Source organism: Geotrypetes seraphini, chromosome 2 (genome assembly GCF_902459505.1).
Source record: "Geotrypetes seraphini chromosome 2, aGeoSer1.1, whole genome shotgun sequence".
Taxonomy (NCBI): domain Eukaryota; kingdom Metazoa; phylum Chordata; class Amphibia; order Gymnophiona; family Dermophiidae; genus Geotrypetes; species Geotrypetes seraphini.
In genome coordinates, this window is record NC_047085.1 from 93,875,191 (window position 1) to 93,902,736 (window position 27,546).

The window sequence follows — 27,546 nt, forward strand, 5'->3', positions numbered from 1 at the left end:
CTCGTGCTTGTTGTTGCTTTTGCCAGCTTCCTAGAGACCCTACCCATTGAATTATGCAGCAAGCAGTTTAGCTGTCCAGCTAACGACTGCATATGATTTAATCTTTGAATTAGGACTTTTAAGGTATCTATTTTTACTTGGCATTGCTCCTGGAATCAGTCTCAATACCTAAAAATGTTAAAATCTGTTAAGGGTCTTCTGCCTAATTTACAGCTAATGGCACCCCCATCCTCTTCATCTTCCATTAGTAAGCCTCCACTGTATCTTTGCAAGGGCCAGAGACATCTGGACCCACAAATAAAAAATCATCCAGGTAACAAACAAATTTTATTGCTGTGTGTCACTCTTTCTGTTGCCCTTTGTAGGAATGAGCTGAAAGCAAAGTATGAGCATGAAGTTAAGCAGCTCATTTAGTAAGCGTTTTTCAAAGTACTGTAGAACTGGTTCTTAAAATGAAAACTTAGAAGTTGATGTTTAGCCCAATTTAAATGCCCAGAATAAGCTCCTGAATATATAGCCAAAAAAGACTCAGATATTGTGAAAAGTCAATAATACTATGAAAACACTTTCATTAAGAAAAATGCACTATGTCAAGTGGTATAATAATGACACGGTTCAGGCTCAGACAAGGGCCCTCCCAACTCCACAAAAGATGGTTTAAAGGTGGCAAAAAACCTCCTTTACATGAAAAAAATCTCTGTACTGTGCTTTGCTGTACTTAAAGAAGATATTAAAAGATAGAAGAAAATACTTTTCAACTTATCGTCTGTTGATCGGTACACCAACGGTGGCCAACGTTTCCCAAATCTGCTGCTTCAGGGTGTAACACTTCCGATCAAGCAGGAACCAAAACAAAACCTTGGACCAGTGTACATCTTCATACAACTCTCAAATAAAAAACAATGAGACATACCTTTGAGTGAGATGCCAAACGCATCTCCTGCATCTAAAGATGGCTTTGCAGAGCTCACACTGGATTTGAATACTCCCGGTGCGACGTCGTCATGACCAGAAATGACAATGCTCAGACGCTACTGCAGACACGTGATTCGCTGAACAAACTGACTGTCAAACAGTGAAGGTGATTTGAATCGTGAAAAAAAAATGCTAAAATAGTACATCATTAAAATATACTCATTGGTGTGCAGCACAGTGCTATTGTGAAAAATCGTGAGAAAGGAGGAATTAATCTTTCCATATCCTCATCATTTTTATTTTTAAAAATTCCCAAAACATTTTTATTTCTTGGTTTTATATTTATTTACCAATCTTATCTTTATTTCATCTTTTCTCCTTTCTATATCTATCATAAGAGTTCTATACGGAACAGATTGCAAGCTCCTTTAGTTACGCTGCTGTGTGATTGACCACATCGGAGAGGGTTGTACCAACAGATCTCAGCATCTTTTGCAAGCGGAGCAGTTTTGGATTCATAAATTAAACAGTGAAGAACCTGAGGGGTTAAATTTAAAATTGGAGTGGAGTGCTTTTTACTGAAGGATTATGATTGAGTTTAAATTTGAAAGAAATAAGATAGATATAGAAAGGAGAAGAGATGAAACAAAGATAAGAATGGAAAATAAATATAAAAACAAGAAATAAAAATGTTTTGGGAATTTAAAAAAATAAAAATGATGAGGATATGGAAAGATTAATTCCTCTTTTCTCACAATTTTTCACAATAGAACAGTGCTGCACGTCAGAGTATGTTTTAATGATGTACTATTTTAGTATTTTTTTTCTTCACAATTCAAATCACCTTCACTGTTTGACAGTCAGTTTGTTCAGCGAATCACACGTCTGCAACAGCGCATGAGCATTGATGCATTGTCACTTCCGGTCATGACGACATCGCACCGGGCATATTCAAATCCAGTGCGAGTTCTGCGAAACCATCTTTGGATGTAGGAGACGCATTTGGTGTCCCACTCAAAAGTATGTCTCGTTGGTTTTTATTTGAGAGTTGTATTAAGATGTACACTGGTCCAATTTTAACTACAAGGTTTTGTTTTGGTTCCAGCTTGATCGGACGTGTTACACCCTGAAGCAGCAGATTTGTGAAACGCTGGCCACAGCTGGTGTACCAATCAACAGAAGATAAGTCGAAAAGTATTTTCTTCTATCTTTTAATATCTTCTTTAAGTACAGCAAAGCACAGTACAGAGCTTTTTTTCATGTAAAGGAGGTTTTTTGCCAATGAGGTGATCGCCTAACCACCTTTAAACCACTTTTTGTGGAGTTGGGAGGGCCCTTGTCTGAGGCTTTTTCCTCCATTTATAAATTGTCATTAAGCCTGAACCATGTCATTATTATACCACTTGATATTGTGCATTTTTCTTAGCAAAAGTGGTTTCATAGCAGACTAGGCTCCTGAACATTTACGTCACTTGTGTGGGGGTATACAGGAATATCCCCTCTGACTGCCTACGCTGAAACCAGCCAGTTTGTGGCTGATTCAAGGGTGGAGCTAGGGTAGAATGGAATCTTAGGGGTCCTTTTTTCAAGCCGCGCTAGCGGGATTAGCACATCGGACATTTCATCATACGCTAACCCCCTTGGCCGGCTAAAAAACTAATGCCTGCTCAATGCAGGAGTTAGCGGCTAGCACGGCAGGTGGTTTAATGCGCAGTATTACGCGCATTAAACCCCCACCGCAGCTTGATAAAAGGACTCGTTAGTCAGTTAGTGGCAATTGTCATTCTGCTAACCAGATAAATAAGCACATAAACCCCTCCCTTTTTACATGGGTGATTGTTGCAGCGGGTTGTGTTAATTGCTCCGACAGTCATAGGAATTCAATGGGTGTCAAATTGTTTGCCATGTGGCAGCCTCTACTGCGCCTTTATAAAAGGGGTGGGTGGGTGGCGGAGTTAGGATAACAAATCAACAGTCCTAACTTTATGCAGCAAGTTAACTGGGCACCAATCCAAATATCAGTTGGTGCATAGTTAGCTTCTTGGTCAGCGGTCATACCCATATACTCAATGCCAGGAGCCATGCATGCCCTGGCATTAAATATCTAGGGTGAAATCAGCCATGCATATGGACCCTAATCTCTCACTAGGTCACTTGCCTACTTTACTGAAGAATAGGTGTCCAAGCACAGCGTTAGGTAAAGGAAATTATTAACTGAACCTCCTTCAGCATAAAAAATGTAATATATTAGGCAAAATTCCCCTGCTTTCTTTTCTTGGAAAAACTTCCAGGCAGTGGCGTACCTAGCATATGTGACACCTGAGGCCCATCATTTTTTGCCCCCCCTCCCCCCCATCTGTATGAAAAACATGATTTTTAGTAACAAGCCACACGTCACACATGAGTACCTAGGAAAAGTCAGCATCTTACATATTGCAGTGAGCAGTACATCAATACACCCATTGAAAAACTAAACAAGCTAGACTAGTACAGATCAATCCTACGCCGTCAATCCTAACAGAAAACCATGTCTTTCGAACACACAGAACACAGAAAACACCTTTTCCTAGTATAGAATATGTCATCACAAGCTAACCCCTCCCCCTTTTACAAAACTGTAGTGTGGATTTTAGCCACGGTGGTAACAGCTCTGACGCTCATAGAATTCTGAGCATCAGAGTTGCTACCACCATGGCTGGCGCTAAAAAACGCTCCACAGTTTTGTAAAAGGGGGGATAAAATAGAAATACATAGACAAAGGTTAAATTGAACCAGCATGAAGCTGGACTCTGCATAAAATGCAACACCACAGAAACAGTGACACCTAAAGCAATAAATAAATCGAAAATTTTTGTTCTACCTTTGTCTTCTCTGGTTTCTGCTTTCCTCATCTTCTTGTTACTGTCTTCCTTCAATCCACTGTCTGCCATCTCTCTGCCCCTCCCTATATGGCATCTTCTCTCCTTCTATGCCCCTTCCAGAAACTGTATGCCTCCCCCTTCCATCTCTCCTTTCACCCCCATTGGTCTGGCATCTCTCTCCTCTCCTTCCCTCTCCCACATCTCTCTTCTGCAATCCCTTTCTTCCCTCATTTTCCTTTTCAATTTATTTTCTGCATCCATCTAGATTACGTTCTTACTACTCTCTCATCAATTTTCTTTTTTACAGTCTACCTACAGCTCGCCACACCTTTCCCTCACCCCCTCCAGTATTTCCCTAACTCAATCCTTTTCCACCATCATCTGCCCTCTTCTCTCTCCCTACTTCCATCATCTGCCCTCTTCTCTCAATCTCTTCATCCACCACAGGCCCATCTTTCTCCCTTCCTCACCTTTCCGATTTTGGCAACAAGATCTGCAACCACCCCCCCCCCCCCCGCGATGATACTTAAGATCAGCAACGGGCCTCCTTCTACCTCTGGCATCAACAGAACTTCAGATTGGCAACGCAGTGCTCAGTCAAAAGCGGAAACAAGAAGCTGAGTCAGAGGGAAGCTTTTGACGTGAGCACTAGAGAATGACACGGGGAAAAAAATCTGTCCCCGTCACTGCTCCGTCACCGCCATCCCATTCACCACCCCGTCACCGTCCCTGCAGCATCCATATAAGCCTCAGTATTGCAATATTTAGCTTATTCCTATAAATCAAAGTTCTGGCTGCTGAACTGGAGAAAGAGATATTCAGCGGGCAGGGCTTTGTTTATAAATTTTTATCAACATATCCTGAAGCAAAAAAAAAAAAAAAAGAAATAGAATTTTTTTTCTACCTTTCTTGCCTGGTTTCTGCTTTCTTCATGTTCTCATTCAATTCCTTCCATCCACTGTCTCTCTTCTCTCTGCATCTTCCATTTGCTCTGTTACTGTGCCTCTCCCTTACTTCCCCCTTCCAAATTGGTCTGTCATCCATCTTCTTCCCTCCGCTCCCCCCATAATCTGGCATCTCTGTCTTCTTCCCTGCCAGCTTCTTCTCCCCACTCTCTCTTCCCTATTTCCTTTCAGCGTCCTTCTCCCCCCCTCCCCGTCTTCCCCGTGCCTTTCAGCGTCCTTCTCCACCCTTCTGTTTTTCCCTTGTCCTTTCAGCGTCCTTCTCCACCCTCTGTCTTTCCCATGTGCTTTCAGCATCCTTCTCCCCCCTCTGTCTTCCCATGTCCTTTCAGTGTCCTTCTCCACCCCTCTGTCTTTCCCATGTGCTTTCAGCGTCCTTCTCCCCCCTCTGTCTTCCCCATGTGCTTTCAGCGTCCTTCTCCCCCCTCTGTTTTACCCATTTCTCTTAAGCGTCTTTTCCTTTCCTCCCTTTCTCCCTCCCTGCCCCTTACCTTCGTGACACTTTCCCCCCCACCGCCCATATGCCCGACCGACAACAGGCCCCGTCCGACAAACCTCCCTGCCCTGTGGCCGCGAATCTAAATTACCTTCTTACAGCAGCCAAAGCATTGTAGTTGCATATGGCTGCCGTAAAGGTCGTCTCTGATGAAACTTCCGGTTGCGTCAGAGATGACCTTTACGGCAACCACACGCAGCCTCAATGCTCCAGCTGCTGTAAGAAGGTAATTTAGACTCGCGGCCACAGGGCAGGGAGGTTTGTCTGACCGGGCCTGTTGTCGGTCGGTCGGTTGGGTGGGCGGTAGGGGGGAAAGCGCCATGAAGGTAAGGGGACCTGGCCGGCTATGCACCCCCCCTAAAGCTGCACCTGGGGTGGATGCTCCCCCCTCCCCCCCCCACTGGTACGCCACTGCTTCCAGGGGAGCAATGCAAACACGTTCCAAAAGTTTCTTAGATAAACAGCTTCACACCTCTTCCCAGAAACAATTTTTTTGTATTTTCTTAAACACTACACTTTCATGTTCTCTTGCTGACTTAATATTATTAGCCATTGTGTTGTCATAAAATTATTCCCGTACATTATTCAATGACATGGGATATTTATCAGGCCAACCAATAAAAAATAAATCAATAAGTACAGAGCAAAAATAAGATGTTTAATTTTACAAATCAAGACACAAGAACATTCTATTCAAATTCTAGTGTTAAGTTAGTAGCAGCAATTCAAACTCACTCTTTTGCCAGACATTGTAGGAAGTAACACAAAACCCTGCAAAGCAGACACTTAGGGGCTTACCATATCACACAAAGCATCAACTCCAAGTTCTCAAACTGCAGCTATCCCACCTATGAAAATTCAGCAGTGCAAATATTCTACAATAAGAACATGCCACCTTTTAGGAAAAGTGAACTAACCTGATTGTTCCAGTTTCCTACACAGTTCAAGTTTCAAGTTTATTAGGATTTGATATACCGCTTATCAAGGTTATCTAAGCGGTTTTTACAATCAGGTACTCAAGCATTTTCCCTACATTTTCCCTACAGAACCTACATTTTAACAGAATCTCTCATCTCAGTGACACATGAAAAATACAGACCATCATCTATAGATTATTAACACATACACACACACACACACACACCCCTTTTATAAAGCTGCGCTGCTGAGCAGCGTGAGCTAAATGCCATGTCACCCATTCTATTCCTATGAGCGGTTCAGCATTTAGCTCATGCTGCTCTATAAAAAAGGGGAGGGGAGGGTGACAACAAATTAAAAATGAATATGCAGACATAAATTTCAGGGCAAGTCTGTAATGTATGTGTTCACAGTTAAGTGGTGATTATGTGCATATTTCATTAGAATAAAAGCATAAACAAGAGGATGTATGCACATCTACATGAAAATGCCATAATTTCACCTGTAAATATGCACATATTTAAGTGCTAGACATACCCAGGTGTGAATTCAGGGCAGAACATGGGTAGGACTCGCATGTGCATAACTTCCAGAATACTGTGAGCACTTACTCCAGCTCTATGGCAGGCATAAGTGTTTGTATCTAACATATTGTATAAGCATATTTTATAATGGTTACACCAGCATTCTAAAAAGAAAGTAGGCACTTTCATTCCTTTATAGAATAAGATCTTATCAGGGGAGCCTTCTGGGTGCTTATATATAGGTGCTCAGTTACAGAACTGTCCCACACAAAATGTACTTTTATATAACATGTTCACACATAAATCTCCAGATTCTATAAATGGTGCACTATTCTGAGATGTGTACGTAACTAACCCCCCTCTCCAAAACTGTAGCATGGTTTTTAGCACTGGCCGTGGTGGTAACAGCTGTGATGCTCAAAGGAGCTGTTACCGCTGCCGCCGGCACTAAAAACTGTACTACAGTTTTGTAAAATATTTTTATCCTGCCATTCTAGGTAAAAATGAATATATATACTGTACAATAAAATAAGCTCTTATAAAATTACCTCCACCCCCTTTTTACAAAACCGAGCAAGAGGGTTTTCTTGCCGGCCAGCACGCTGATTGCTCTGTGCTGCTCCAATGGTCATAAAGTTCCCTTGAGTGTTGGAGCAGTGCAAAGCATTCAGCGTGTCATCTGGTGCTAAAAACCTCTTGCATGGTTTTGTAAAAGGGGGGGTAAATGAAGCCTAAAAATATGCATGGTGCAAGCTAGTGAATATTTGTACAGTATGGGGCTCATTATATTAAAAAAAAAGTTAAAAAAGTGGCCTAAATCGGTACTAGGACGATCAAAAAGGCAGATTGTCCAAGTACCGATAATCAGTGGCGTACCTAGCATATGTGATACCCGGGGCCCATCATTTTTTGACACCCCCCGCAATCTATATGAAAAATATATTTTTTAGTAACAATCCACATATCGCACAACAAGAGTGTACCTAGGAAAAGGCAGCATCTTAAACACTGCAGTGAGCACTAGAACACCAACACATACATTATAAAACTAAACAAGCCAGATCCCGTACAGTCAATTGATCCTGCAGTCAATGCCAACTGAAAACTATGTCCTTTTCATACACACAGAACAGAGATACACCCTCACCCAATATGGAATAATCACAAACTAAAAATAGAAATATGTAGACAAAAGTTAAACTGAACCGCCAAGAAACCAGACTCTGCATACAATGCAACACCACAACACCACAAAAACAGTGACACATGTCCCCTAATACAGTGCAAAATATAAAGACAGTAGATGTAAATTTGAAAAAACTGATACATAACAATCACCACTTTACAAATTAACAAATAAAAATAAAACAAATAATGAGAAATAAGAAAATACCATTTTATTGGACTAATCCATTTTTCAATTAGCTTTCAGAGGCCAAATCTTTCTTCAGAACAGTACAGTGTACTGCTGTTATGCTATTCTGTCCTGAGGAAAGGGGTGTAGTCCAAAAAATTGCCTTATTTCCATTTCCTATTTATAAACTTTTATCAATACAGTTACAATACTACTTGATTCTAAGTAAAGCAACAAAAAAAATCTTTCTACCTTTTGTCATTTCTGCTTTAATCATCTTCTCTCTCTTCTTTCTATACAGCGCATGTCCTCTCTCCCTTCCATGCAACATCTGCCTTCTCTTTGCCCCTTCCACCCAGCTTCTGCCCTCTCTCTCTACCCCTTCCATCTACTGCCCACACTCCCTCTGCCCCTTCCATCTACCGTCCACCCTCTCTCTCTTCCATATGGCATCTTCCCTCTTTCTATGTCCCTTCAATAAACTGTATATCCGGGTTCCCTTCTCTCCTTTGCATATGATTAATTTCAGCTTCACCCCCTCTCCATTTTTCTGTCTCCACCCCCTACCCTCTCTTTCTCTTCTCCTTTCCTTCCCACCCCACACCATGGTGTGGTATCTCTATCTCTATCTCCTTCCCTTCCCTCCCCCCATGCCATGGCATCTCTTCCTCCCCCTCCATGGTCTGGTATCTTCTTTCCTTTCCATCCCTCCCATGGACTTGGCATCTCTGGTTCCTCTCCCTTGTCTTCCGTCTCTCTTCTTCCCTCTCTCTCCCCAATTGGGTGCAGCAGCAGCAGCATTTTTCTCACCCCCTTCCCTGTGCAGCATTTCTTTTCCCCCCTTCCCTGTGCAGCAGGAACATCTCTTCCCTGCCCAGCATGTCTGGCCAGTTCCTCTGTTCAAAGCAGCAGGCGTCTACACCTCACACGATCTGCGGCTGCGTTGGAAGCCTTCTCTCTGACATCGTGACGTCAGAGGGAACACTTCTGACGCAGCCGCAGATTGCGTGAGGAGCCAATACCCGCGGCTTTGAGCAGGGGAGCCAGCCAGAAGTGAAACAACCACCGGAGGGAGCACAAGCTGGGACAGACACCACTGTTTACAGAAGGGATGCCCACACTTTTTGGGCATGCGAGTTACTTTTAAAATGACCAAGTCAAAATGATCTACCAATAATAAAATTAAAAAAAAACACAAAGCACACTGTACGGAGAGAAAATTTTAATTTATATTTGGGGGGATTTTCAAAGAGGTCAAGGCAGATGACTCTATGCAATGTCACTTCAGTAACAACTATACAAAAATAGACAAATACCCCCACCCTTTTTACTAAACCACGATAGTGGTTTTTAATGCAGGGAGCTGTGCTGAATGCCCCGCGCTGCTCTCGACACTCATAGGCTCCCTGCGCTAAAAACCACTATTGCGGTTTAGTAAAAGGGGGCCATAGTGCAAAATATAGACAGCAGATATAAATTCTCAAAACGGACACATTTTGATCACTAAATTGAAAATAAAATCATTTTTCCTATCTTTTTGTCTGGTGATTTCATAAGTCTCTGGTCCTTCTTCTGTTCCTCCTTCTTTCTCCTCCTGGCCACCCCTCTTTCTTTCTCTCTCCCCCGGCCCCCTCTTTATTTCTGCCTTTCTTTCTCTCTCCCCCTGACCCCCCTCTTTATTTCTGCCTTTCTTTCTCTCTCCCCCTAGTCCCCCTCTTTATTTTTGCCTTTCTTTCTCTCTCCCCCTGGCCCCCCTCTTTATTTCTGCCTTTCTTTCTCTCTCCCCCTTGCCCCCACAAAGCCATCGTGCTGATTTCTCCACTTCCACGATTCTTTCCTTACCCCCACCTCCAAGCCGGCAGCCAATTTCTCCCTGCTCCTTCCCCGAGCTAGGCCCGACACGTACAAGCATCGGGCCCACAAGATTTCACTTTCGGCATCAGTTCTAATGGGGAGGAAGTTGCTGGCCAGCCAGACAGCGATTGGCTGGCCCAGAACTTACCCTCCGACGTTAGAATTGACGCCGGAGGTGAAGCCTTGTGGGCCCGATGCTTTTTCCCCGCCCACCAGCCCGCCTCATCTTTTGTCTTCACCTATCAGTTGCCGGCTGGCTGGGTTAAGGAATGACGCTGCGGGGGAGCTGGTGCCGGGATGCGGTGGTGAGCAGCAAAATAGAGAAGGTGGCTGGCTGTGCACCCCCTTGGGGCGTTCACCCGGGGCGGACCTCCCACCCGCCCCCCCTTAGTATGCTACTGCCGATAATCAAAGCTGGTTTTAGACGTATCTAAAGCCAGCTTAGGCCTTTACCCTGCCTCTGAATGCCTAGAGTGAAAATAGATGTTTTTAGAGGAGGGAAAGGGCGGGAGGTGGACCGATCTAGACTTAGTTGTACTGCAAGTATAACCAAAAGTCTAACAAGATTGCCCAGTCGGAATTTATACATTTTGACTTAGACCAAGTGAAAACAGGTATAAGTACCAAATAGGGGCCGCTAAGCTGATTGCGACTGCCGCGATCAGCTCAGCAGCCCTGGCAACCTGCTCCCCCCCACCCCCCGCAACGATCGCTGCTGAAGAGATGCCTAATTTTTTCTGCCACAATTGTGATCCCCTACCAAACTGCTGCGAATCGGCAGGAAAGATACCCAATCTCTCCTGCCAGCACCCCCCCAACAAACCCAATACTGGCAGGAGGGATTCCAAGCCCTCCTGCCATAGACGCACCCCTGAACCCCCACCCCCGTGAATACCGGCAGGAGGGATCCCAAGCCCTCCTGCCAAAGATGACCAAACCCCCAAATTCTCCCCCACTACCCCAATACCCAAGACTTTCCTACTAACCTGTATGTTGGATGGACGGACGGGTCCTCAGTCTGGCCAGCAGGCCTGCCATCCTCAGAATGGCGGGCCTGCCCCTTCCCAGTGCATGGGATGGAATTGGTCCATGTGCCTAAGGCCCCACCCATAGGAGGGACCTCAGGCAACTGGGCCAATTCCAGTTGGCCCAGTTGCCTAAAGCCACCTAAGGGTGGGCCTTAGACGCCTGGGCTAATCAGGCCCTAGGCCCCTCCACAGTGCATCGCACAATGCATAGGGAAGGGGCAGGCCCGCCATTCCAAGGATGGTGGGCCTTCAGCCAGCCAGAACAGGGACCCGTCTGGCTGGCTAACATACAGGTTAGTGGGGGAGTCCGGGAGAGTGGGGATGTCAGGGTAGTGGGGGTGCATTCAGGGGGGTTCGCAGGGGTGGAGGCATCTTCAGCAGGAGGGTTTTGCATCCCTCCTGCCGGTATTCGTTGGGGGGTGTTGGGGTGCACCTTTGGCAAGAGAGATTGGGTATCTCTCCTGCCGGTTCGTAGCAGTTATGGGGGGGGGGAATCGCGATCGTGGCAGGAGAGATTAGGCATCTCTCCTGCTGCGATAGTTGCGGTAGGGGAGGGGGGGTGATTCTGTAACCGGTGTTGTTTTTGACAGATTCCAGTTACAGAATCCTGTTTTTAGGTAAAGGACTGGCCCTTCCTTCGCCTAAAAGGTCTTGTTTTGGGCGTTTGGGACTTGGGCGATTTTTGGGTTGGGAATGTATTTTAAGGTTAGACGTAGTGGTGGTTTGGGCGATTAAACTGCTGAATGTAGAGGTAGGCCATTCTAAAAAAAAAACCTCATTTGGGATGTTTTTTTTGAGAATGGACATTTCCCTGCTGCTACTTTCAGCGTTTAGGGACTTAGGCCAAAAGAGGTCTTAGACTTTTTTGATTATGCCCCTGCACGCATTCTCAGAAGTGGAGTTTGGGTGGACCATGGGCTGAGTCATTATTTATATACCTATGCATGTATTGTAAATGTAAACATTTACACCTGCACCTATAATCTAGGCACGATTCCTGTGGGATTTGTGCTAGTATTTTTGAATGATAAAAGATGCTTATTTTCATAAAATAGGCTCAAAATAGTTGTCTTCCTGCCCAACTGTCTTAAGCACCCTATTATAAATTACCTGTGGAACACTGAAGTAAGAGAAACAGACATGCATTTCCTCCCTACAGAACAAAATATAAGGAAATAAACAAAGCTGACTAATTTATTTGTCACAAATCTAGAAAAAAAGGTGTTATTTTTCATCTTCTAGGCCTTCTTTTACTAAGCCAAGGTAGAAGTTTCTACCGTGGCCCAGAGCTCTAAATGCTCTGACACTGCTCCGACACTCTTAGGAATTCTATGAGTGTCAGAGCAGCATCTACTACTACTACTACTACTATTAATTATTTCTATAGCACTACCAGATGCACTCAGCGCTGCACAGTCACAAAGAGTAAGAAAACAGTCCCTGATCAAAAGAGCTTACAATGTAAACAGGCAAGATAGACAAACATGATGTCATGGATACAGTTAAGGGGAACAGTTAATCAGCAGGCTGGGTTGGAGGGCAGAAAAGTAGGGTTAAGGATTAAAAGCTATATCAAAAAGCATTAAAACATTTAGTGTTCCGGGCCATGGTAGAAAACTCTACCACAGTTTAGTAAAAGGGAGGATTATTGTTGATCATGTTATTTTTTTCCAGTTATATTGGTCCTTATCTCTCTTTACCATGTCCTATTGTTGTTTATTTTTTAAAATTTGGCTATTTCTCAGTCTCCATGACTCTTTTTGGTTTCTTTCACACATTCAGTGTAATAAAATATTTTAGCCTGTACTAGAAATTTTAATGCATGAATATTGATTGTACTCATTTTAATTCACAGGTTAATACACATTAAATCCATTCAGCATGTGTTAAAATTTCTGAAGCAGTGTAATGAACTAAAGGCACACTAATGAAGGCACATCCCTATCAGGAACTCATTTCCAATTTCTCATTCTTTAATCTCCTTAAGTTCTTCTTTTTCCTCCCCTATATCTTGTATATTTGACACCATTGTTCAGTTTCATCTTTTTCACTATTTCTCTTATTTGCCTATACCTATAGAGCTAGATTGTAGTCCTCCTTTTCCCCTTTCAGCTCTCACTTTTTACCCACTGACTAGCTTTCAACTTCCTATGCTTACTTCCATAATTCACTCATTCCCATCTGTCTCTCATTCTTTTGCCAGCCTATTTCCCATCTCTCATCCATTTCCATTCCCTAGCCTCATCTAGCTTGCTCTGCCTCTCATCCCCTCATTAACTTCAACTCCTTCCCTGTCATTCATCCCTTCATTAGCTCCAGTCTTTTTTCTTTTTTTTTTTATATTTTACCCCCATTCCCACTTTTTACATTTTACCCTCACTCCCACTTTTACCTTCCCATTTTTATCCTCCTTCATAGATCTGTCCCATTTCTCTATCTTTCACCTTCTACATAGCCCTCTACCTCTTTCTGCCCTTCCATCCACTGCACCTGCATCTTCCCAAACTCCCTTCTCCCTTTTCCGCACCTAGCCATCTTTTTCCTTCTATAATATTAATTTGCCCAGCCTTTACTGCAAAATCTGTCCCTCTGCCTCTCCTTCTCTTCTTTCTTCTGTATCTACTCTTCCTTCACCTCTCTTCCTACAGTATCTTCAACGTCCTTTTACCTTTTCACTTCTCTGGCATCAGCTCCCTTCTCCCATTCCCACTCTATGCACCCTCCCCCCCCCCCCATTATCCATCTGCTACATCAACTCCCTTCAACAGCATCTTCTATCCCCTTCCTCCCATCTTTACCCCCCCCCCTTCTCATTCTCTCATCCCTATCTCACATGTCAGTCCCAAGCCTCCTATGCCCTGTATGCCCTTTTCCTAGCATCTTCCTCCTCCTCCCACTACCAGCATGTGCCATCAATCCCAAGCTCCTTCTTCCACCCCCAACTCATCAAATGCTAGATTCAGCCCCCAGCCTTCTCCCAGACCTAGCCTCATCTGCCCAAATGCCTCAATTACTGAAAAATGGTGGGAACTTGTTCCTTCACTCCTACTATATTGCTCATCTTCAGCCAGCTCTACTGCTATCACACATGATCAATGTGAAATGTGATAGCAGGTACTTCCTTTATCTTATAAGAAACAAAAAAGTACCTGTTCTCACATGTCAAACCACTTGAAGACAGGCAGAGTGGGGGGAGCAGGGATAAGCTCCTGCCATTCAAACAACTAAGAATTTTGGTTAGGTAAAGGCTCGGGTGGCCAACCTTGTTTTTAATGCCATATAGCTGCCCCCATTAGTGAGAAATATTTTCAAAATCTAGCAATATCCACATAGTGAAAAGTATGCAGATACAAGTGCAGATACAGTTTTAGCTCCATTCTACATGAACTGAACTAAAGTTTAATTTCTTCTCTGACTGGAATAATATTTTATTTTGATTCCTTCTGAGTTTATTATATCTGCTAATTTATGCAAATTACTTGTGCTAGTTACTTTCTTATGCTAACTTATTATACTTTTTCCCTTTCTGCCTTTTTTTGTAATGTTTTATTTTATTTTTCTTTCCTTTAATATACAGTTCTTCATTTAACTTCTTAGGCACTTTAGCTAAAACTGTGATCTAATTTTATTGTTCATTTTTTCTTCTTCTGTGTTGTATTCTGTAATCGCATCAAACCAAAAGAGACTTTGTTTTCTTTTATCTGGCAGTTTGGGTTAGGGCACAGGAGGAGGCATATGGCCCTGACTCGCTGCAGTCTGCTTCGGGCACAGGAAGGGACATTGCTGCATTTCCCAGGGTTGGCCACAAGTATCCAGGGTTTGGGGTCGAATTTGGCAGTGATTTAGGCTTGGCTGTGGTGCACGGGAGTTGTTCACTCGGCTCAACATTTTGTTGGCGAGCTCTGTGCCATTGTTGTCCAGCAGGCAGCATGGCAGTGATTGCATTGCAAGATGCGAGGCACAGTGGGAGTGGTTTCGGTTTGTTTGGTTTTTTTGTAGTATGCAGTGCTGAGTCCTGTCTATATAGATTTCTTTGTATCTAGCTGTGGCATTCGGGATCCCATTGGCAGGTGACAAAATGGAAGGACCTTCCACCTCATTGGTATTATTGGGGATTGAGTTGAACTCCAGTTGCATGCACTAGCAATTGCCAGTTGAAAAGGTTTTGCTATTAGGAGTGCATGTCTGAAGAAGAAATTATGTTTAAATGTGATTCAGTCTTTAGTGGGGCATTTTAATTTTGTGGCTCTTGTCATTCATATGGGCATGGCTTTTTCTCAGTGGGTTGCTTTGCTATCAGCGGATTTCTAGCGCCCACACTTCAAGGTGCGCTTGACATGGGCTGTGAAGGAAGATTTGAGATTTTGATTGTCGTTTTTGGAGCCCTTTAACAGAGTATGTTTATGGCAGCAGCCTGCAGTGCAATCGATGGATCTGAAATTGTTTAAGGATGCCTAAGGAGGGCTGGGTTTTGGATTGTATTTTGGAGGGCAGTGGTATGTACAGCCGTTGCCTGAGTGGTGGTGGGCTAGAGGATGGTGTACCAATGTGACAATGTTGGAATTGTTTCCAGTGTGAGTTGCTTTATGGATCTGGGGGCCTCGTCTACAGAATCGGCGAGTGATACTATTTTATGACAACGCAGCTGTAGTACATGCTCTTAACCAGTAATCTTCCAAGTGTCCTTTGTTACTCTAATTGTTGAGATTAGTAATGCTGTATTGTCTCCACTTAAATACTTTCTTAGTGCATAATTTGATCTAGAGGGGCATAATCAAAAGAAACGTCTAAGTCCATTTGGGGCCTAAGTCACAAGTTGCCTAAAGTCGGACAAAAGTCGGACATGGGAAAAGGTCCATTTTCAAAAAATACGTCCAACATATTTTTTTTTTTCCGAAAATCATCTTATTGTACATCCAGCTGTCTGATCGTCCAGACCGCTAAGTCATCCATCTTTATATCCCATTTTCATCCATAAATTCATCCAAGTCACAAACACCTAAAAAAAAGACCTTTTGGGTGCAGGAGGAGCCAGAAAAATGATGGACTGGACACCCAGACATGGTACCAGAGTAGTGGGGTAACTTACAGGGCACTGCTGCAAACTTCATAAAAAGGGTCCCACATACACATCTCACTACAGCTCCCTTATAGGTCATGGTGAGCCCCCCAAAACACCCCCAGAATCTAGACCCACCTGTCTACCATCCCAATAGCCCTTATGGCTGCAGGAGCCACTTATATGGCAGTACAAAAGGGTTAGGGTTTTTTTGGGGGTCCACATTTTTCACCATGAATGCAGTTATTAGAGTGGCTTATGGGCCTGGGTCCTCCTCTCCATGGTTCACTAACCCACTCCCAAGACCACTTAAGCCATCTCTAGGCAGCTCTACTAGGCTTTCCTATGCCAGGCTGCCAGGTGCTGATGTTCTGGAGGCAGATATGTAAAGTTGTTATTACGATTTTTAAGGGGGTGGGGGGGGGGTCAGTGATCACTGGGGCAGTGTGTGTGGGGTCGGTACTTTGTGTCTGCAGTGCTTATCTGGTCACTTTGGATACCTTTTGTGACTTAGACCTGGTTTTAGATGGCTTAAGTCACAACATCCACGTTCCGTCTAGGCAATGTTGTAAAACTTTTGGTTATACATGCAGTACGACTAAGTCTAGGACGGCCCACGTCCTGCCCAAATCCCACCCTCAACACTCCTCCTGACACGCTCCTTTTAGCTCTGGTCGTTCAGCAGCATTGTGAAGGCCTAGGTCATTTTTAAATACATCTAAAACCCGGTTCGATTATTGGCACTTGGAAGACTTGTCTTTTAGATCATCCAAGTGCCAATAGACGTTTTTCTGTTTCGATTATGAGCCCCTAAGTGTATGAAAATAGCTCCTATAAAATTACATGAGCATATATACGCCCCAAAAATAGGTGTATAGAAAGAGAGCATTTACTTTTACATGATACGCATGTAAGCATTCCTTGGGTATGGCTTGAGTTGAGCAGAGATGAAATTGCAATGTACACACAGGTATTACAGTATAAGAAATGTTTAAAGGAGGGCAATTTCATAAAGTGGTACCTACTTTTAGTCATCTAAAACACTCCTATAGTAATCTATTCTATAAAGAAATTAGGCACCTATATTTCTTTATAGAATACTGGTGTTATATACCATGAAGGTGTCCATATTCTAGGTGTGAACACTTATACTGGTGTAAATGCTTGCACCTAGTTCAGGAAAGAATGCATGCGAATTATAGTATTCTATAATCTGCATATATAATGATGTGCTCCACCCATGCTCTGCCTATATGAATGGCCATCCATAAACTACATGCTATAAGTGCATGCTTCCAGAATTGTGCTTAGCCATTATGCTAGCAATTTACATGCATATGTGTCAGTATTTGCACTTAAATGACTACAATAGCAGCATTTACACACATTCTGCCACCTAACTTTTGCTGGCTTTTATTAAAGCGCAGTACAAGTTTCTACCGTGGGCCAACGAGGTAAATGCTCCAATGCTCATAGAATTCCTATGAGCGTTGGAGCATTCACCTCACTGGCCCAAGATAGAAACTTCTACTGTGGTTTAGTAAAAGGAGCCCTTTATGTGGCTTCTTATAGATTTATTCAAGAGCATTTGTGTACTATTAGCGCTGGTTCTGGATTCCTATTTTGTAAAGGCAAACAGGTGTATTTTTTAACTTTCCACACAAGTGTCCTGTCATAAACTTAGCCTTAAGTGTGTGCAAGTTTATCAATGTATAAGGAAGGAAATTTTGTAAAAGCTCACCACATAAATGGCTTTGAAAATTACCCTCCCTAACAGGTAGCTCAAACAATTTTCAGTCAATGCACAAAGTAGAAAATCACTTATATCATACACATGTAAATTAAAACAGGGTGGGAAAGAGAATTTTTAAAATGTATAAACAAACTGACAATATTATTGAATGAAAATCTGGTAAATTTTCTCTCTTTTTTTGGGTGGAATGGAATTTACCATTATAGTAGCATAATTTTTACCCTTCCCCTAGAGAAGTATCTCCCTCCTACTTCTCACCAGCAGAAAAAAGCACTAAAAGTAATTATCATGTGCCTAGGGCTATATGAGATATAAATCTGGCCCTGAAAGCTAAGATATATCTCTTGTACTTGGACCTTCCATCTACAATGTAAGTGTACTGACACTGTAGTACTACAACACAATAGCCAGGTATCAATTATACCACAAAAACTGCAGCTCAGCATGCCAAACTTCAACAGACAGGCATAATTGCATCTAAAGCCGTGATGTTTCAAAATTCATAATAAATTATTTGTCGCATTATGTACAAAAGTACCAAATTATTCCTAAATACTGAGCTATTACCATATCAATAGCACACACTCACATAAACAGCCATGCACTGAACGACAGAGCACTTACTATGAACCGTTTCCCCTCCCCTTTAAAAATGCAATGCTAGAATGATTATACAGTAAAAACAAATAGCTAAAATCAGATGAAGCATGAGTTCAGATTTTCAGATTAAACTAAAAACAAGCAGTGCAGGTCTGAGAGTGCAATTAAAAAAAAATGTGGATAATTGATCTCATTTCCAAAACAGGTCTGACACAGAAAAGATGGTAAGAAATGCTTCTGAAAATAAGGTTTAAGATGTTAAGCATGAAATAGTCTCTCTCTCTTTCTTTCTCAGCATTATGATTTGAAATTGGAATTTCTGGTTGTAGAACTGCTGCCTGCTAATCTTCACATTCCTAAAAACATTTATATATCGTATAACTCCAATGCACACACCTTGTTTTTTTTATGCAAAACAGGTCCTTCACATTAGTCTCCTCTCATTAAGTGAGGAAACACCATTATTAGATAAATTACAAAACACTCAAATAAAAAGATCCAGCTAACTAGATTTAAATTTTGGCACACCACTTTAATCCTGAAAAGGATACAGATTTGAAAGTAATATATTTTTAAAAAGTGCAATTTCCATATTAAGATTTATGCTTTGATGAAAAAACCTATTTTGAGAGATAAACAAGAGTTATTCTTTTCTGTTGTAGACCAATGGCTTGAATACGATTAAGCAAAGTATGGCTTGGCTCCTCTGATGTACAGACATAGTACAATTTCCCTGGGCAAAATGGCTTTTATGCAAATAAATGCTGCATTGCCTTCTGATCTCTTTTACCATCATACTGGGACAATGACAGTTCAATAATTGGAACTACACATATCTGGTATATTTGATTTCAAAATTGGAATGCTGGTACAGAGTAATGAAAGTGAAAAGAATGGGAGTCTGTGTTAATACCAGACCAAAGTATCATTTTATGCTGAATAAACTATCAGGAATATAGTGGCTTGTGCTGCTGATCCATTTTGACTTCTGTCCCTCATTTTTTCCCCAAATTTCTTTTCTGTAACAAGTGGTGCTGTCATCCATAGCATAGATAATGAGAAAATCTGAGCAATGTTCCTTAGGGGAATGCTGTGCTAAAAGTTACCCAAGGACCAGGTCCCTCTGGTATCCCTTCCCTCGTGAGAGACAAGAAATGCATTCATTGATGCCCCTTCCCCCCAAGAAGATTAAACATCCAAATAGGCAAACAGGGAATCAAAATGAGCTATTCTGTTTTGCTGGTAAGCGAATCAGAAAAAGCTGGAGTAATTAAACAAGGCATTGCCTCTAGCTTTGAGCAAAAAAAGCACTGGACACCTCACTTTAAGGAAAAAATAGCCACAGGAATATCCAGACTTAGCTAAGGAATAGGTTCTGCAAAATGTTAGCATCCTATGAAGGAAAATGCAAACTGGCAACAGCAACCAGCTGACCATGAAAAATTCTTGGCCCTAAGTGACCCAGGAATACACCATAAATCTAGCCTGTAAAACATACTAAAAGCCTTGCTTGTTCTATTATTTCACTAAGTGTTGTTTTACATTTGCAATTACTGTATTTCATTTTATTGAGCACTTTCCAAACTGACTCATGCTCACTAGTGGACAAGACAAAGCTACAAAGTGTTCTCCTTTTTAAACTAAGTTTTAATGCTCTTGAAGCACCCCTGTTCTTTTTATGGGCAGTGAATTTATACAGACAGCAAAATTGTTTTGAGAACTAGGGCTATAAGCATGATGGGGTGGGAGAGATGGCAAAGAGAAAAAGGGTTTACAGAAGACTGCAAAACCAGAATGCAAAAAAGTTCTTCAGTAGGCATAACAATTAAAAGGAAAGAAAAAAAAACCACCAAGCCTGTATGATATGTCGTTAGTTCAGAAGTTAGTATTCATGGGGGTAAAATGTTGAAGTGCTGATTTTGTAAGTCATATTTAATATTCACTGGCTACAAAATTAGAAATCCTCCCTCATAATCTTTTCTGTCTTATCACATTGTGATTACTGCACTATAACTGAATCAGACAGGCATGGCTCAGACTAGTGAAGATACAAAGCAGAGTTAACTAAGGAAAAACATTCAGTCCCAGCTAGTTTAGGACTTTCAACATTCCAGAAAGCTCTACCGTGAACCGTAAGATAGGTATTTTAATTCTCAAGGATATTACAAAATAACATTTCTATGGCTTTTTTAAGGTTCAAGGTTAAAAAAAAAAAAAAAAAAAAAAGCCACAAAATGAATACAACTTTGTTTGTTTCTTGAATTATCATTAAAAATAGACATAGAGGTATTCTGTTTAGTAAGCCCATAGCCCATATGGAAAGGCCATCAATACTTTGTACGTCTGGGTGCTCTGCCAAACTTTCATATCCCACATGCCTTCTACCCTAAAACATAAAAGCAGAGGTGTTGTCCTGGACAAATAAAGAAATCAGTTTTACTAGCATTGGTCTTCTGTGAAAACTGCCCCAGATCCTGCCAAAGACATTACCAGCCCATCTGTAAAACAGATTTTCATTAAAATTGATCAGCTTAAGGTTAAGCAGCTAGGCAGATGATGCTTCTTAGCTAACCTTTAACCTTCAGCCTTTAGAGATTGGAATTAGGCCATTCTCCTGTTTTGTGCTTCACTTGGTGCTGGGGAATGTGTGAGGAACAAGGTGATCTGCTCAGACTGTGCGGGGCAATTCACAGGAGTAACTGTTTTATAAATCAATATGTTGTCAATGAAAGGAAAGCACACCTGAATATCTGACTCTGCTAACTGGTGCTTTTCAATTTCCAGTAAGCTCTAAGCAGACACATAAAGCAATCAGCACATAAGAAATGGGAAGTAAATATTGCATTAAAAATTATGGTTTCCACGTACCACATCCTGCCATTGTGATTGCCTCTGACGTAAAGAGAATCCTTTTACTTTATGAATTAAATGAATATGGCTGTTATTTTATATATCCAATTTGCTATACTGTACTCCCAAGGGAGCTCAGAACGGTTTATATGAATTTATTCAGATACGTAAACATTTTTCCCTGCCTGTCCTGGTGGGCTCACAATCCAGCTAATGTACTTGGGGCTATGAGGGATTAAGTGTCTTGTCCAGGGTCACAAGGAGCAGCGTGGGTTTGAACCCACAACCTCAGGGTGCTGAGGCTGTAGCTTTAACCACTGCACCACGCTCTTGTTTTAGGTAAATTAAATATATGTAAAAATATAGGATAGTACACAAGGTGCGGGGATTTGGTTTTTAAAGTATTTTATATTTGTAGGTGTAAAATGCTTTTAAAGGTGTGGTAAGTCACACTATTGCTAACACAGGGGCTCTTTTACTAAGGCATGCTAGCTGATTTAGCACGTGCTAAATGCTAACACGTCCATAGAATATAATGGACGTGTTAGCATTCAGTGCACGCTAATATTTAACACGCGTTAAATCGGCTAGCGCACCTTAGTAAAAGACACCAACAGTTTACTGTCCATGTTGAAAACTGTGGCCCCAATGAGTAGATTATTCTTTTGTAGTGAATCAGCCTTTGATGAGCTTTTAAATAGTAGCAAATTTACTCTGGCTTTTATCATACAGCGGTAGAGAGTTTTACCACGGGCCAGCGAAGTAAATGCTCTGACGCTCATTCAATTCCTATGAGTGTCAGAGCATTTCCCTCGCCCTTCAACAGCACATTCTGCAAACATGGGGCCTTTGTTTACAAAGGTGTGGAGGAGTGGCCTAATGATTAGAGCTGCTGCCTTGGCACCCTGAGGCGGTGAGTTTGATTTTCACTGCAGCTCCTTGTGACTCTGAGCAAGCCACTTAACACTTCCTTGCCCCAGGTACAAAATAGGTAACTGTCTAAAATATGTAAACCACTTTGATTGTAACCACACAGAAAAAGCTGTAAATCAAGTCTCATCCCCTTTACTGTTTCCACTGGTTCATCACCAAAGGAACCCTCTTATTCAGAGTGTCATAAATAAGTAACATTGCTATTCATATATGCATTATCAGGATATTTTATTATGGAAAGCACACAGCAACAACAAGCAGCAGAATTCCTATTTTAGCTGTGCTTTCTGAACTTGCACAGAGTATAGCTTCCTCTTCCTCCTACAGAATGGCAATGCTCTTTGTTGCTATGGAGCCTTTGTGTATTTACTTGGTGGGTTGCTGAATGATTCTTGATGCATTTGGCTAAAGGATTCACAGCTCCTCTGTAGTTTACATGTTCTAATACTGAGATTCAGCATTCCAAATGTAACTCTGCTAGACTTTCATTTAGCCTGAGCTGAGCTCACTTGGATAAAACTGCCTTTGTTCTGGTTCTTAGTGGTCACATTGCTATCACAATTTGGATGCTATATTATAGGAACACCTTAAATATATCTTATTATGTACTTATTTAAGGGGGGGAAAAAAAGCAGCAAACCGGGTGTTTGGGTTTAATGTCTCAATGTGCCTAGTCTAAAGGTGACATCTGGATATAGATTCAAACCCTTCAGCTTTGGCAACAATGCTCTGTTTATAGATAGCCCAGACATGTAAAATTTTGAAGAATGTAGTCCCCATCCCCCTCCTCCCATCACCACCAAAATCAAATGTCCTTTGTTCAATAAATAAACAGGCATAAAGTACAAACATTACCACCACATAATATAACTCTTTTTGGAACACCATCTTAATAAGGCATAATATCATTTCAGTAATGACTCTACAAAGTCAAATGGATTTTTAACCCCCTGTTTCCTTGTGCTCATGTTGCTGAGCTATATTCTGGGCTAGTGAAAGGAAAGCATTAGGGCAGCTTCCAGAATGTAAATATGCATTATAAATATTTTCAATGGCATCCCTTGGATATATGCCCATGACCACTGGCATAAAAAAAGTTCATTTATATCCTCTAAAATCTTTTCATACATTAATTACCAGAGTAATAAAAGAATAAAAACTAACATAAGCAAATGATTCAAGATTTTATAAGACAGAAATCTCAAAAAACCTGCCATTCTACAAATATGTTAAGTTATACTGAAGCTTTTCAACTTTTCACACTGACTAGATAGATGCAGAACTGTGCAATTAGCATTTGGCATCTATGCTGAATAATTCAGCATTATATTTTATAAAATGCATATGAGCAGATTTATCCACCAAGGTCCCTCTTAACTAAGGATCTTTGCCAAAAGCAAAATATGGGACAGAAAGCCAAGTGAATAGGGCTGCTGGTGTACTATTACAATTACTATTGTCTGCACCATAATATCCATTATGCTATAAATCTGATTACAGAGTATTTACTTTGAATATGTTGATTCAGAACTACCACTTAAAAGAAAAAGATAGCAAACATTAACAACCATTTGCAAAATCTAGATAATCAAAGTATGATTATATAGCTTCCAGCCAAGCTAGAAATACTTAGGATTCTTTTTTAAAAAATATCTTTCTTTGCCCAAAATGTTAATTTATTTAAAGAAATGGGAGGGCTAATTACCAGCTGGCTCCTAGTAGTTTAGTTATCACGGATTTCAAATATAAATCAATAGCACTAACAATGGATTTTCTAATCGTGTCTGGGACAAGATACAGTGACTAATGGTTCTTAATATTTTCTGAATTCTTAATATCCTCTAGACAAAAGAAGTTTTTAATAAGTTACGAAATTATTCATCATGGAAATGAATATGTTACATTTTATAGAAGAACCAGGACAATCAAACCAATCCAGTAAATACAGAGCAGACGATAAATTACCTAGTAATTAGTGCTTAGAAAAAAATGTCATGACAAGTTCTGTAATATATGGTGTTCCTCACTCCCACATATTCATTACTTCTGTATAGCCTTTTCCATTAAAGATAACAATATCTTTGCTGTTCTACAAATACACTTATCTACACCACACCCTTAAATGTTTATGGAAAGTAATTACAAACTTGAAATATAGGCAGACAAAAGGATGATGGTATTTACTTCTGAACACTCTCACTAATAACATACTCTGAGTATATATGTGTTTGCAATAGACAAATGAGAGAAAACAGTTATATTTTGATCAGTTGTGTCTGTCAACAGATCTACATGCCAAAAGAGTGTTTGTTTTGTTTTTGTTTTTTTCTGATCATCATTAAGTTTGTTTGAATATGAATATTCTGGCTTCTTTTTCATCTGCTGCTTCAGCAGGTATAAGATATATGTAGTGTGGGTTTTTATCTGCCTGCAGACAAATAAGGTTGGCAAATGAAATTAAATATTTGCATAAAATGACTATTAAAAATACTACAGTAGATGTAACCAACATTTTCATACAGAGGGTATGAAAGGTGTTCCACTTAAAAAGTTAATAATGTATTTGAAATGGGAAAAAAATTTCTTTGGTAACTTGGCAAACTAGGCTAGCTTTACTATAATACTACTTTATTTAGGAAATGATAGTTGGAAGGCTTGCACTATAGTCTTATTCAAATGTTTGGGTCTATGTTTGATAAACAAATGTGTATACCCATCAGGACTGAAACAGTTACCTTTCTTTCTGTGTGCAAACTGAAAGTGATGTCACTTGCTTACCTTATATAGTTTCAGGGCTGACTCATGCCTGTGATTGGTCGTGTGTAAGCGCAATTTATCCACGCTGTTGGTGTAGTAGTCACAAGCATTACATTTCAGGTGAACCGGGTTGCCAATGGCGATGCACTTCAGCCTCCACTCGTTGGTTTTGCCTCCTTCCTTGATGTGAGCTACCAGCTGATATTTCTGCATGTGTTTGTCAGTCTTGCAGTGAAGCTGGAAGTTAGCTTTCAGCTGAGTGTTGTAGTTACAGAGCTTGCACTGGTAGATGTCTCCAATTACAGCCCTCCACTCCTCTTCAGGGAGAGAGCGCTCGCTGCTCACATGCACATTTAGGGCCTCCAGGCTGTCAGAAGTGAATTTGTTGCAAACAGCACACTGGAATAGTTTCAATGCTGGGTCACTGATATAAGGTGACAGCTCTCCTGCAGTAAGGAGGGACAGGTCATCACCCATTAGCTGACCACTGGCAAGCCGGATTTCGGGCGGTAGATCATTATTTACTACAGAAAAAAAAAATTAAAACAGAAAAGTAGAGACCAGGAAGCACAGCACACATAAAGGAATTTGAAAAATAAAACCTTGACAAGGAGTTTGCTTTCTCTAGAGCTTAAGCTATAAAAAGCTATAATAGGATTGAATCAGGATCAATTACAATCATCCCTTTCAACTTCTAAATTCCCTCATCAGATAGCTTTAATTATTCCTACTGGGCATGATGTCACCCTGGAATTTGTATTTTCAAAGGCATGATGGATGATCAATAAAATAACAAAACAGCTATGCTTTTAAAGTCTAGATTAATTTATACAGTGCTAATTGTGATTTTGTTACATGCTATTGAAAATAAGTTTACAAAATATGTGCACACAAGTGAATGTTTTCAAGACATTACGATATATGTATACATATTAATCCAAACTTTTTGGTCAACTGCTAAATTCAGACATGCAATTTAAAAGTACAATATTTCACTGCAAACTTTCCTGTCAAAATCCAAAGTTTAGTTTAATATTAGGTAAATGAACTATATATATATTTAAAAAAAAAAAAAGGGCTTTTAAAAAATATCTCTGTTACAAAATTTTAATTATCAATTATAGGTTATCAAAGTGAGAGGGCAAATAATACACATAGGGGATAATTCTATAAATGGTCGGCACCTAGAAAAATGGTACTAGCTGTGTGTCAATCACACTTAGGTGCTGTTTACAGAATTGTGGCTAGTGACGCCTATGTAAAAACTTAGGTGCCTGAAATGTAGGCCAGGGTTTTAAAGGCCTAAATTTCAGGTGTTTAAATTTTGAAAGATCACCCTTAGCGGCACCTAAGTCATCTCTGTTCATAGAAATGCCCACTTAGGCATTAGACACTGCTAAGCACCATGCAATAGGTGCCTATGTTTTATAGAATCGAATAGGTGCCTATTGCCCAATTATTGAGGCTATTAAGGGGATTTTGCCAATTAAATTAGGCGCCTAAGCCTCTTTATCTTTAGGTGCCCTTTAAACAATCAGCCCCATAGGGCTCGTCCATGTGACTAACATTTGGGCACAAGCATTTATGCCAATGAAAACCAGGTCTAAATGCCTACATCTAAGCTGTATGCAGATCAGGCATAATCTATAAGTGTGCCTAACTTTTAGGAATGCCCATAACTCTCCCATGCTCCTTTCCTGGCCACACCCCATTTTGAGATCTACACATTAGAATTTACATGAACTTTATAGAATATGCTTATAAAATTGTGTGCATAAATTCCAATTAGTGCAAATAATTGCTTGTTAACAGGCAATTAAAGGCACTGATTTGGCTTGCTGAACAATTAAGTTGCACGCACAAATCGGCAATGTGCACAGATATGCACTTGCAATTTTGGCTACTATATATAGAATCCGGTTCTAAATGTATGAAAAAAGAATGAAGTAGATCATGGGGTCCTTTTATTTAGATGTCCTAATGGATTTAGTGTGTGCTAATGAAGTAGCATGTGTGCAGAGCATAGGTATAGAATGAACTGCATGGCTTTAGCGCAGGGGTAGGGAACTCCGATCCTCGAGAGCCGTATTCCAGTTGGATTTTCAGGATTTCCCCAATGAATATGCATGAGATCTATTTGCATGCACTGCTTTCAATGCATATTCATTGGGGAAATCCTGAAAACCCGACTGGAATACGGCTCTCGAGGACCGGAGTTCCCTACCCCTGCTTTAGCACATCCTAACCATTAGCATGCACTAAATCCATTAACACACCTTAGTAGAAGGACCCCTTAATTACTGCTGGGCTGTAATACATACAAAAAACACAAACACACTCACACAGACACTTTACTATACTAACCAAGTCCCGGTGCCAGTGCTGCAGCCGTTGCTGGGTCAAGCTGAAATGGATTTATCATCATTTGAGGGTCAGCTGGGTTTTCCAGTTTCATTCCAGTTAGGCCTATGTTCTGGGCTAGGTAGTACTGATAGAGCTCAGCTTCAGCTGGTGCAAGGCCTAAATGCAGGTTGTGCTGGATCTGTTTCATGTTCTGTTGCAAGAGCATCATATTGTGCATGTGCTTTTCACTGGTCATATGGATGCGAAGATTTCTTGCCACATTGGTTTCATAATCACAAACCTCACAACGCCAAGTGGGTTTTTGTTTTGGTTTAGATG

General features: G+C 41.1%; 1 protein-coding gene across 2 annotated transcripts in view; it reads right to left on the minus strand.

Annotated features, from left to right (window-relative positions):
* Positions 1-27,546, minus strand: part of ZFHX4 (zinc finger homeobox 4) — a 568,535-nt gene that overhangs the window by 451,935 nt on the left and 89,054 nt on the right. For both annotated transcript variants that reach the window (XM_033933303.1, XM_033933304.1), the window contains 2 exons: positions 27,229-27,546; positions 24,886-25,388 (listed from right to left, as the gene is read on the minus strand). The exon at positions 27,229-27,546 is cut by the window's right edge and continues 2,306 nt beyond it. In XM_033933303.1, coding sequence (XP_033789194.1) covers positions 24,886-25,388; positions 27,229-27,546 — 821 coding nt within the window. The remainder of the gene's footprint in view (positions 1-24,885; positions 25,389-27,228) is intronic.